Here is a 12,982-nt window from a genome sequence, read left to right as displayed (position 1 = left end):
CCTCACCTGAACCCCCGTCAGGTCTTGCAGCTCCTTCAGAGCCGAGTCAAAATCTTTGACGAGGATGGTGGCCATGCCCATCTCCCGAGCGGGCTTCAAGTTTGCCCCAGTGTCATCCAGAAAAATAACCTGGCGCGAGGAAGAAGCAAAAGCCAGAGTCAGCTGAAAGGAAAGAAGGAACGCACCTATCCTGTTCTGCCATTATTAGATCTAGTGGGCCTCTGACTACCTCGTGGCTGCAAGGAATGCCTTGTGTACATACACCGCAATTTTCTTTTTTAAAAACTTATTCTGCACCCAGCCAGTTCCTAATTCTGCAGCAAGGAAAACAGGACTGTCCTGATTTGCCTAGGGAACTGGCATAATCTGAAGGGGCTAGGAGTCATGACCCTCTGCCCCCAAAACCCTCCAGGGATTTGATCCATTCACCCCTCTGACCCTCTAGGTCAGCCAGCCCCAAGCATAACCCCATAGCCACTGGGGAAGACTACAATCTGCAGCAGAATGCTGGTGGACAAGCTAGGAAAGAGGCTAGAGATCCATTATCTGCATTCCTGGGCTTCACACTTTTAACATTGTGGTCTGGCAAGATTGAATCAAAAGAGCAGCCAAGTGGGGGCGGTTAACCCTTTCTCCACCACAATTTCCCGGACAGGTCACAGTCTCTTTCTCTCTCTCCTTTGGAGGACTGGTTGATGACTCGCAAGAACAGATCCCTAAGAACGGGTGCCTGAGTTTGATTCCTGCCCCCTACTTCCATTCCTGTCCCTTCTCCCTGTGTGTTGTGCTTCCCCCCTCCCCCTTTAGATTGGCACCTTGTGGGCAAGGACTGTTTCAACTGATCGCATGTAGGCTATTCAGGGAGCCTTTTTAACTGAAGAGTTGAATACAAAGATGCCAAGTATGAGTGTGTGTCTGTGTGCACATGTGTGTGTGTGTGTGTGTGTGTGAGAGAGAGAGAGAGACAAACAAACATACACACTGCAATTTGCTCTGTTTGGACTGGGACCACAGGCCTTATCCCCTCTAATGTGGCAAAGAGTATATTGAGTGTGTGGATCAAATCAGCAAAATGGCATGGGTTTGCTCTCCCCATCGACCACCACTGGGGTCCAAATTACATGTACAGTGGTGCCCCGCAAGACGAATGCCTCGCAAGACAGAAAACCCACTAGATGAAAGGGTTTTCTGTTTTGGAGGTGCTTCGCAAAACAAATTTGCTATGGGCTTGCTTCACAAGACGAAAATGTCTAGCGAGTTCCTGCGGGGTTTCCCCCCCCCTTTTCCCCAAGCCGCTAAGCCGCTTAACAGCTGATCGCTAAGCCGCTTATCAGCTGATCCACTAAGCCCGCTAAGCCGCTAATAGCCTTTTAGCACCTAATCCGCTAATCCCTTAAGCCTTTAATAGCCGCTAATAGCCGCTAAAGCGCTAATAGCACTAATCCGCTAAGCCGCTAATGGGCTTGCTTTGCAAGACGAAGAGACTCGCGGAACGGATTCTTTTCGTCTTGCGAGGCACCACTGTTTATACACACAGACCTACTTCTGAAACTAAAATGAAAGAGAAAGGAGAACGGATCATGGATTTTCTTCGAAGGCCTCATCCAATTTGCTCTCTGAATACTTGTTTTTCACCACAAGACCCATTCCTGCCACCATCCTGTGGCCAAGTTTGACAGGTAGGTGAGGATACTCGCTTGACATCACGACGGCATCAGGTGAGCCATTTTTTGCTCGCGCAGTCAGCTGATTGTGGGCAATTGCAATGTGGGGGGGAGTTGTGGGTGCTGCCAAACAGCTGATCAGTGGTGCATACAAGCCCCCTTTTGGCCCTGCCATGTCTTTACCTGCAACACAACTGGCACTGAGTGTACAGAGGAAAACAACCAAGATGATCAAGGGTCTGGAAACCAAATCTTACGGGGAAAGTTTGAGGGCGTTGGGTGTGTTTAGCCTGGAGAAGAAGAGACTGAGAGGTGTCAGGATAGTCACCTTCAAATATCTGAAGGGCTGTCACGTGGAAGATGGAACAAGCTTGTTTTCTGCTGCTCCAGAGGGGAGGAGCTGAACCAATGGATTCGAACTACAGTGGTACCTTGGGTTAAGTACTTAATTCATTCCGGAGGTCCGTTCTTAACCTGAAACTGTTCTTAACCTGAAGCATCACTTTAGCTAATGGGGCCTCCTGCTGCCGCCGCGCTGCCAGAGCATGCTTTCTGTTCTCATCCTGAAGCAAAGTTCTTAACCTGAAGCACTATTTCTGGGTTAGCGGAGTCTGTAACCTGAAGCGTATGTAACCTGAGGTACCACTGTAGAAGGAAGGAGATTCTGGCTAAACAGTAGGGAGAACTTTCTGACAGTGAAAGGTTCCTCAACACCAACCCTCCCCCAGAGCACAGAATCATAGAATTGTAGAGCTGAAAGTGACCCCAGGGGTCATCTAGTCCAACCCCCTGCAGTTCAGGACTGATGTTAAACACATCTGGAGAGAGAGAGCGAGAGAGAGAGAGAGAGAGAGAGAGAGAGAGATCCTGAAGGGAACAACAGAAGCTTTTTCCAAGTACAAGACTGAAGAAGAAGAAGAAGAAGAAGAAGAAGAAGAAGAAGAGGAGGAGGAGGAGGAGTTTGGATTTGATATCCCGCTTTATCACTACCCGAAGGAGTCTCAAAGCGTCTCACAATCTCCTTTCCCTTCCTCCCAACAAAAATCACTCTGTGAGGTGAGTGGGGCTGAGAGACTTCAGAGAAGTGTGACTGGCCCAAGGTCACCCAGCAGCTGCATGCGGAGGAGCGGGGAAGCGAACCCGGTTCCCCAGATTACGAGTCTACCGCTCTTAACCACCACACCAAACTGGCTCTCAGATGTGTGCCACCAACCTCTTCAGGTTTCACTTTCAGCACATCCAGCGCATACTCATAGATCTTGGGATCTGGCTTTTGCAGACCGACACGGCATGACTCGATCACCCGGTCAAAATATCTGTTCAGCAGGCAAAGGGCAAGGCCTGTACGGTGCCGGAAGGGGCTGTCATCAACCCAGTTGTTGGTCAGGACAGCTGTCTTGAAGCCTGGAAGGGGAGACGCAGGAGAGTTAGAAGATGAACCAAAGCCCAGGCCCCATTCCGTACCATAGTTTGGAAATACGTCTTAATTCCAGGTGTGGAATCAGGTAGCATAAAGAATTAGGGTGCAGGGAGAAGGGCTTGGGTGCTTTGTAAACCGCCCTGCGATCTTCGGGTGAAGGGTGGCATGGAAATTTAATAATAATAGAAATGACCCATTCAGAGGGGAAAGCTTTCATGCTGCATCTGTTTTTGGAATACTGTCATATTGCTTTTCTGTTGTACAGTGGACGCTCAGGTTGCAAACGTTGATTGGTGTGGGATGCACGTTCGCAACTCGCAGCAGCACGTCTGTGCACGTGCGGGTTGCGATTCGGTGCTTCTGCGCATGCGCAAAGCACAATTGAGTGCTTCTGCGCATGTGCGACCGCCGAAACCCGGAAGTAACCCGTTCCGGTACTTCCGGGTTTCAGTGGCCCGTAACCTGAAAAAACGGAACCTGAAGCGTCTGTAACCTGAGGTATGACTATGCCACTTTGAGAGTTTTTTAAATGTTAAGCATTTTAGAAATGCTTTTAAACATACAAGCAATAAACGAAGGATATCAACATTGTGAATAAATAAAGGGCTCCTTCTAAGCTCATAATAAAGCACCCTACAAAAATACCACACCAACATAGCCGTGAGCCATCGGAGGCACCCAGGTTGTGTAACAGCCACCCCTTGCCACACGAAGGAGCCATTACCGTTCTCCCTGAGCCTCACAGCTGCCCGCAGGAAAGGGGTATTGAAGGAATGTTCCTCCATCAATTTCTCAATGACTTGAGCCACCGAGAACTCTTTTGGGAGGGATGCTCCAGAGGCACCAGCAGCCTTCTTACAGTCTTCTTCAAAGGCGGCCATCATCTGAAACACAGGAATACAGGAGGCTGCTTTATGACAAGTCAGACCATTGGGTCCCACTACCTCAGTGTTGATGTATGGAAGTGAGAGTTGGACCATAAAGAAGGCTGATCACTGAAGAATTGATGCTTTTGAATTATGGTGCTGGAGGAGACTCTTGAGAGTCCCATGGACTGCAAGAAGATCCAACCTCTCCATTCGGAAGGAAATCAGCCCTGAGTGCTCACTGGAAGGACAGCTCCTGAAGCTGAGGCTCCAAGACTTTGGCCACCTCGTGAGGAGAGAAAACTCCCTGGAAAAGACCCTGATGTTGGGAAAGATGGAGGGCGCAAGGAGAAGGGGATGACAGAGGACGAGATGGTTGGACAGTGTTCTCAAAGCTGCGAACATGAGTTTGACCAAACTGTGGGAGGCAGTGGAAGACAGGAGTGCCTGGCGTGCTCTGGTCCAGGGGGTCACGAAGAGTCGGACACGACTAAACGACCAAACAACAACAACACCTCAGTGTTGTCTGAACAGATGGAGAGCACCTCTCCAGGGTTTTCTGGCTTTATAGGTTCCCTACCCAGGGAGTGAACCTGGGACCTTCTGCAGGTGACCTGCCACAGATTTACAATCTTCCCTGTGTGCTCCCCAGCCATCAAACCTTAGGGAGAATTGCATTATTTATCTTGAAACAGTTGTGCAAGAAAAGGCTAGGTCTTTCCAGCAAGCATGATTGAGAAGGCAGAAATGTCTTTCGGATCCCACCGGACCGGGCCTGACGGAACTGTCCCGCTGTCTAGAGATCCCAGCGATGGAACTCCCCATGACATGCTCTGCCCCAAGCCAAGACCCCTCCCCCCAGCCCCTCAGTCTTACCTGAGTGAGTGCCGTCTGGCCCGTCATCACTTTGGAGAAGTGTCCATCACTGCCTCCTTGCAAGGCAGCATTTTGGAAGAAATCGCTAGAAGATGAAAGCACACGCACACATACAAAATTAGACCACAGTAAGACTGGCAAATGAATCTCTGCTCCACTGTAAATTAATAATATGATGATGATGATGATGATGAATTTATTATTTCGGTCACAGACCAGTTCCAGCCCACATATAATATCAAGGAATCATAAAACACAATAGGGATACATCTGAATTTGCAAATTAGGCATAACAGCGACAATACAGATATAGCAACAGTTAATAAATATATAAATTAAAATTTAGTCGCTAACATATAACCTAAAACTATCATTTAAGGCCTTAATCATTATGATAGCACAGCTTGTTAATAATAATAATAATAATTTATTTATACCCCACCTATCTGGCTGAGTTTCCCCAGCCACTCTGGGCAGCTCCCAATCGAGTGTTAAAAACAATACAGCATTAAATATTAAAAACTTCCCAAAACAGGGCTGCCTTCAGATGTCTTTTAAAGATAAGGTAGCAGCTTATTTCCTTCACATCTGAAGGGAGGGCATTCCACAGGGCGGGCGCCACCACCGAGAAGGCCCTCTGCTTGGTTCCCTGTAACCTCACTTCTCGCAATGAGGGAACCGCCAGAAGGCCCTCGGCGCTGGACCTCAGTGTCCAGGCAGAACGATGGGGGTGGAGACGCTCCTTCAGGTTCCTTAAGTTTTATTAATTTTAATAATATTAATATTCCACCTTTCATCCGAATTACAGAGCGGCTTACAATATACAGTGGTACCTTAGGTTAAGTACTTTATTCGTTCCAAAGGTCTGTTCTTAACCTGAAACTGTTCTTAACCTGAAGCACCACTTTAGCTAATGGGGCCTCCCATTGCCACTGCACCGCCGGAGCACGATTTCTGTTCTCATCCTGAAGCAAAGTTCTTAACCTGAAGCACTATTTCTGGGCTACTGGAGTCTGTAACCTGAAGCTTCTGTAACCTGAAGCATATGTAACCCGAGGTACTACTGTAACATATACAAATGAAACAAACACACCCTGAAAACCAAGCAGGGCTTCCCACTTTACACCAAGGGTGGGTAAACTCAGGCCTTTTGTGGCCCCCAGGTTCTCTCTGAGTGGCCCTTGCGACTCTCCAGGCCACGCCCCTCCCTAGCCACACCCCCTTTTGCCAGGCTTGCACCAGGCTGGAATGTGTCCTGGAACTCTGATAATGCCTTTGGCTTGCCTGGATGGAAGGAGGAGGGGGCTTCCATGCATGTCTATAGCATTTATTATTATTATTATTATTATTATTATTATTATTATTTATTATTATTATTAGCAGTTCTTTGGTTGCCCATGATGTAAGATGAGCCCTGTAGGAGCAGGCCACTGTCCTATCTCATGACCACCCAGATGTCCCAGTGGGAAGCCTGAAAGCAGAACATGAGTCCAAGAGCCCTCTCAGTGTGGAGCCAGTGTGGTGTAGTGGTTAAGAGAGGTGGACTCGTAATCTGGGGAACCGGGTTCGCTTCCCCGCTCCTCCACATGCAGCTGCTGGGTGACCTTGGACCAGTCACACTTTTCTGAAGTCTCTCAGCCCCACTCACCTCATACTTGTTGTGGGGGAGGAAGGGAAAGGAGAATGTGAGCCGCTTTGAGACTCCTTCGGGTAGTGATAAAGTGGGATATCAAATCCAAACTCTTCTTCTTCGTCTTCGTCTTCTTCTTCTTCTTCTTCTTCTTCTTCTTCTTCTTCAGCAATGCATTCAGAGCCATATTCCCTCCAATACACTGGTGGAGTATGTAGCCATCATGGCCTGGGACAGGGTTCTGTTTATCATCCATCCATTCATTTCATAATATTAATACACTGTGGAACAGGCTCCCAGTGTGAGATGGTGGACTCTCCTTCCCTGCTGCCAAACATCTTGCTCTGGTTTCTTTTGGACCACATCGGCAAGGCCAAGGGGGGGGGGCGTCGTCTGGGCAGCCTGGGACCTCCATGCACACTTCCCAGGCTTGGGGGTCCGGCGGTCACTAACAACACAGCCTTTTGGCTTCACCCCCAGAGGCACACTCCATTGTCTCCTGAGATAGACAGATGCCACCAACAACTGGGTCTTAATCTTCCTTCCTCCCTATCGCCTGTTCCACCCCGCAATAATGAAAGAGCAGCAAAGAGATTAAAACACCAAGCACTGGCTTCCAAGGTATTACGTACATTTCACCTGGAAAGGCTAAAACTCACTTAGTCTGGATACGCCCTTGAGCAGTTCCCCAGAGCAAAGAGATATGGATACTTCCTTAATTACAGAGGTTGGAGATTATCTGATTGAAAATGCGGCAGATGAAAGAACTTGAGGTTTGGTCCGTTTCCCTTATTGACATCTTAGTACTGCAAGGGTATACTTGGAAGGATTATTATTGCTTTAATTAACAACCCGCTCTTCACCCTAAGGTCCCAGGGCTGGTTGCAACAGTTTTGAATGCAATCAGATTGGTGAAGCCATCACTTTTACAGCTTTCGAGTTCAAACTTAAACCTGCAGTGCTGGCTGGCATTTCCATTGATGCAATTGAAGAAGAGTTTGTGCTCTAGTTGACTCCCTTTTGTCCGCAGGACTCCCTTCCCTTCTTGTAAAGCCTCTTTGCCTGCATACCCCCTTTGAACCCTGCAAGGCCCACCAAAGTCCTTCCTAGAATGCAACTAGAATGATCAAGGGGCATGCAACAGGGCGAGCAACAGGGGGCATGATGGAAGTTTTCAAAATTATAGAATGGGGAAGATGGATAGAGAAAAGTTAGATAAGCCTGCTGGGCCAGATGAGTCACTGGTCTGCTCCATGTTCTTTTGCTTCTGGGAAACGTGGCTTGGTTGGGCTTCCCAGGCATGTATACCTTTTGAACGCTAGGCTGCTTTCTATAGAAGAAGAAGAGTTTGGATTTGATATCCCACTTTATCACTACCCGAAGGAGTCTCAAAGCGGCTCACATTCTCCTTTCCCTTCCTCCCCCACAACAAGTATGAGGTGAGTGGGGCTGAGAGACTTCAGAAAAGTGTGACTGGCCCAGGGTCCCCCAGCAGCTGCATGTAGAGGAGCGGGGAAGCGAACCCGGTTCACCAGATTACGAGACTACCGCTCTTAACTGTTGTGACGTGGGGTTTGTGATTTCAGCTCTCTTGACATAATCTGCTGGAGACAGTTCTCTAGTAACACTTCTTTATTACAGCAAACAAGACTGAAGACTGAGGAGGGGAAAGCTACATTTATAGGGACAGGGGACTAGCTAGAAAGGATACATTTTGGAGGGAACAATATCAGGCAATCACAGTCCTGCCTTTTGGAGGAAACCAATAAGACAGAGGATCCAATTACAGCAGTTTAAATGAACCAATAGTAGCTGTACCCCCTGAAACCAAAAGGCAGTTACTTTACCCTAATGCAAATATAGACAATAATAATACAGATATAAAATCCTTTGACTCAATACACAACACCCCTCCCCCCCTAGTGAGCACAGCAGACGTAATCTCTCAGGTACTGTGGGGTCCTACAACTTCTACTTGATCTCCTGACAACAGGCGTTGCCGGTTCTGGATTGGGTGTTACCTGTGGTAGAGGGGCTGCTATAGGGGTTTCCTCAGGAACAGATGGAGTCCCAGACATCTCAGGGTTCCCTACCTGTACCTCGTCATCATGAGGACTAGCAGACCCTGGTTCATTTGCTGAAGCCCCTGGTGACTGCACCTCTGGGCCATTTTCACTCTGGTCTTGCAGCTCTGCGTCGTTAGCCAGGGATGAATTATCTGACTCCTCCCTGCTGAGCGCCCGGCGCCTCAGCTGATCTATATGTCTCTTCCAAACTTGCCCATTTTCCAAGGTTACATAATAGGACACAGGTCCACTAGCCCGGGTGACCACACCAGCCACCCACCGCGAACCTCGTGAATAGTTCCTCACCCAGACCAGATCTTCAGGGGCGAGATACCTTGTTGTGTCAGTCTCAGCCTGGGGGGTTGCTCTTGAATTATGGTTTGGCATTTTATCCGGGTGGACATAATCCAGCACCGTTACCAGTCTTCTACCCAAGAGCAGCTCAGCTGGCGACTTGCCCGTCGCAGTACACGGCGTCGCATGCTGCAAAAATAACATTCGCGCGATGCGAGCTGACCAGTTACCCTCCATTAAGCGCGCAATGGATTCTTTGGCTGTTCTTACCATGCGCTCAGCCTGCCCATTGGAGGATGGGTGAAAGGGCGCGGATGTGACCCCTCTTATGAAGTTATCAGCCAAGAATGCCCTGAATTCTTGGGATACAAAAGCTGCCCCATTATCTGATACAATGGTCTCAGGTAACCCGTGGGTTGCAAACAGCTGCCTCAACACCTTGATTACGGCAGCTGATGCCATGCTAGGGACCATCGCCACTTCTAACCATTTGGAATATGCATCGACGACAACCAAAAAGACCTTCCCCTGGAATGGCCCAGCAAAATCTAAGTACAGCCGGCTCCAGGGAGATCTGGACTGCTCCCACCAGTGAACTGGTGCTCTGGCCACTTCTGGCCGCACCTCTTGGCATGCCTTACATGTTCGTACCCATTGTTCTATGTTCTGGTCCATTCCAGGCCACCACACATAACATCGGGCTAGCGACTTCATCCTGACCATTCCCGGGTGTCCCATGTGAAGCGTCTCAAGCACCCTGTTTCTCAGTGGTGCTGGGATGATCACCCTATCTCCCCACAGGAGACAACCCTTATGCATGGACAACTCGTGCTGCCTTGTCGCATAAGGCCTGAATTTGTCTTCATGCGGACCACCTGGCCACCCCCTCCCCACCCAAGTGAGCACACGGGAGAGAACAGCATCTTTCCTCGTTTTCTCAGCTATATCAGTAGCCGTTACAGGAGCCCCCGGAAGTGTTTCCAGCATCATTATGTGCTCCGCTGGAGCGGGATCCTCATTGCTCCCGCCAGGAAGGGGCAATCGACTCAGCGCATCAGCGTGGCACAACCGTTTCCCCGGCACATGGGTCAAGGTGTACTGGAACCCGTTCAGGAATATAGACCAACGCAACATTCTGGGGGAGAGAATTTGTGGCGTTTGTTTGTTCGGGTTGAACAACCCTAACAGTGGTTTGTGGTCCGTTTCAATGGAGAAATGGCGACCGTACACATAATCATGGAACTTTTTGATTCCTGCCACAATTGCAAGCGCCTCTTTGTCAATTTGAGCATAGTTGCGCTCCGTGGGCGACAACGTACGGGAATAGAAAGAGATGGGCTTTTCCGACCCATCCAGTTCCCTATGACTCAGCACCGCCCCCAGGCCGTATTGAGAGGCATCACATGCCAGGACCAGCGGCTTTGACTCATCATAATGAGCAAGGACGCTCCCGCTACTCAGCATTCTTCGCAAGGAGTCAAAAGCCTTCTGCTGCCCCTGCCCCCATCGCCACACATTCTTTTTCTGCAACAGTCTATGTAATGGTTCAGCTACCGAAGCTTTATGGGGTAAGAACGAATGATAAAAGTTAATAAGTCCCAGGAATGACTGCAACTCCGTCTTGTTCTGTGGTCGTGGTGCCTCGATGATGGCCTTAATCTTAGCATCTGTGGGGTGGATGCCTGATGCATCAATTTTAAACCCCAAGAAATCCACAGCTGGCACCCCAAAACTGCATTTTTCCTTTTTCAGTTGCAACCCCACCTCCTTGAACTTGAGCAACACTGCACGGACACGCGCAACCAGTTCCTGTGGGTCTTTTCCAGCAATCAAAACGTCATCAAAAAATGGCAAGACCCCCGGCAGACCTCTTAACAGGCGTTCCATGAGCCCTTGAAAAATCCCTGGGGCCACACAAACTCCAAATTGTAATCTGTTAACTCTGAACGCCCCTTTATGTGTGACAATAGTCTGTGCTTCCGCTGATTGTGGGGTTACTGGCAGCTGTTGGTAGGCTTGTGCCAGGTCAATTTTGGCAAACACCTTGCCCCCAGCCAGTTTAGCCAACAGATGTGATACGACTGGAATGGGGTATGAGTTTCCCCTGAGTGCCTTATTGATAGTACATTTGTAATCTGCACAGATCCTGACTTCCCCATTTGCTTTAAGGGGCGTGACGATTGGAGTCTCCCACTTAGCAGAGTCCACGGGTGAGAGAACTCCCTGCTTGACCAATTTATCCAGCTCTGCTTCGATCTTGGGTTGCAGTGCAAATGGCACTCGCCTTGGTTTGAGTCGGATTGGGGCCACCCCAGGGTCCAACTCGAAGTCAACTGGGGGCCCTTTATAACAACCCAGTTTTCCATTAAAGAGACCAGCAAACTCTTTGCATAATGCCTCGCTCATCTCAGGGCAGGTTTGGATTGAATTAAGCCCTGATATACTCAGTCCCAGGGCGGGGAACCAGTCAGTGCCCAGGAGACTGGGGCGACTGCCCTTCGCAATCACCAGTTTGAGTACAGCCTGTTTGTCCCGGAACTGAACTCTCACGGCACACATTCCCATAACATGGATGCGGCCCGCTGAGTATGACTGCAAGGTTGCCGGGAAGGGCTCCAGAGGGGGCAACTTACCCCTGGGGAAGAATGTCCTCGCGGTCTGGTCCGACACGATAGTGAATCCAGATCCGGAGTCCACCTCCATGTCGCACTGCTGACCCTCAATCTTCACCTTGACGTGTGCCTTGCCTTGCGCTGGGAACTGCACGACCCTCCCGTTGATCTCCGTTACATAGTGGCAGTCCTTTAGAAAATGGGTTGCTGTGGGCGGTCTGCGATGCTCCAGTCTAGGTGTTCCTGTCGCTCCCAACGCCGCCGATCTACAGACCCTGGCGATGTGACCTGTCTTCCCGCACGTCCGGCACATAGCATCCGGAAACGACAACTCTTCCGCTCATGGTTTCCGCCACAACCTGGACACCTGCCTCGGTGATCTTTGTGCACTGTGCAGGCCTGACGCACTGACTCGACCCCACGGACTGGGCTCTGGCTCGGAGTAGCCTCTAGCTCGTCCATGGCATGCGCAACTTCTATCTGTGGCTTAGGGGCCTTGCGACTGGCATCAAGCTCCTCTCTTTCATAATTCTCCGTGGCGGTGGCCTCCTTCAAGGCTGAAGCAAGGGTAACCTCTTCTTTAGCCACGATGCGTCTTCTGGCTTTCTTGCTGCTCAGACCACCGATAAACCGATCCAGGAGAGTCTCTTCCAGATTTTGGAAGTCGCAGTGCTGAGCGAGCTTCCGCAGTTCAGCTAGAAATGCAGATACAGACTCCCCAGCACGCTGCTGCCTCTCATGAAACTCCATCCGCCGGGCCATCTTGGTCTCAGTAGGCGCCAAATGGCTTGTTAGGCAGGCAAGAATATCTTTGAGAGATGTCTCACTTAGCTTCGCTGGAGCAAGCAATGCCTTGGCCAGCTTGAAGGTCTCAGGCCCACAGTAGCTCAGGAATGTGGCCCTTCTTTTGCTGGCATCGGTGATCCCTTGAGCCACTGCGAAGAACTCGAAGCGTTCGACGTAGTCTTCCCACGTGTGGGGCTCTGATGGCTGGAAGGGCTCCAATACCCTTGGACTCTCCATTGTCCTGTGGCAGGGTCGTCTTCTCAGCTGGCCAGTGAGTCTTGTTCTTAGCTGCAATCCGGACTCTGAGGCAGGGCTGCGTTTAACCGCTCCTCAGCATTCCGGATCCCATCCTCGTCGCCAGTTGTTGTGACGTGGGGTTTGTGATTTCAGCTCTCTTGACATAATCTGCTGGAGACAGTTCTCTAGTAACACTTCTTTATTACAGCAAACAAGACTGAAGACTGAGGAGGGGAAAGCTACATTTATAGGGACAGGGGACTAGCTAGAAAGGATACATTTTGGAGGGAACAATATCAGGCAATCACAGTCCTGCCTTTTGGAGGAAACCAATAAGACAGAGGATCCAATTACAGCAGTTTAAATGAACCAATAGTAGCTGTACCCCCTGAAACCAAAAGGCAGTTACTTTACCCTAATGCAAATATAGACAATAATAATACAGATATAAAATCCTTTGACTCAATACACAACATTAACCACTACACCACACTGGCTCCACACTGAGAGGGCTCTTGGACTCATGTTCTG

At 49.6% G+C, this 12,982-nt stretch overlaps 1 protein-coding gene across 1 annotated transcript in view; it reads right to left on the bottom strand.

The window, feature by feature from the left end:
- Positions 1–12,982, bottom strand: part of EPHX2 (epoxide hydrolase 2) — a 99,415-nt gene that overhangs the window by 67,617 nt on the left and 18,816 nt on the right. Inside the window, exons 2-5 of the mRNA XM_083432658.1 lie at positions 4,827–4,911; positions 3,809–3,968; positions 2,878–3,068; positions 7–129 (exon numbers count right to left, since the gene is read on the bottom strand). Coding sequence (XP_083288784.1) covers positions 7–129; positions 2,878–3,068; positions 3,809–3,968; positions 4,827–4,911 — 559 coding nt within the window. The remainder of the gene's footprint in view (positions 1–6; positions 130–2,877; positions 3,069–3,808; positions 3,969–4,826; positions 4,912–12,982) is intronic.

The sequence above is a fragment of the Podarcis tiliguerta genome (assembly GCF_965153285.1).
Source record: "Podarcis tiliguerta genome assembly, chromosome: 3".
Classification (NCBI taxonomy): domain Eukaryota; kingdom Metazoa; phylum Chordata; class Lepidosauria; order Squamata; family Lacertidae; genus Podarcis; species Podarcis tiliguerta.
Note: the sequence above shows the minus strand (reverse complement) of the source record. Positions and strands in the feature narration are given on the sequence as shown.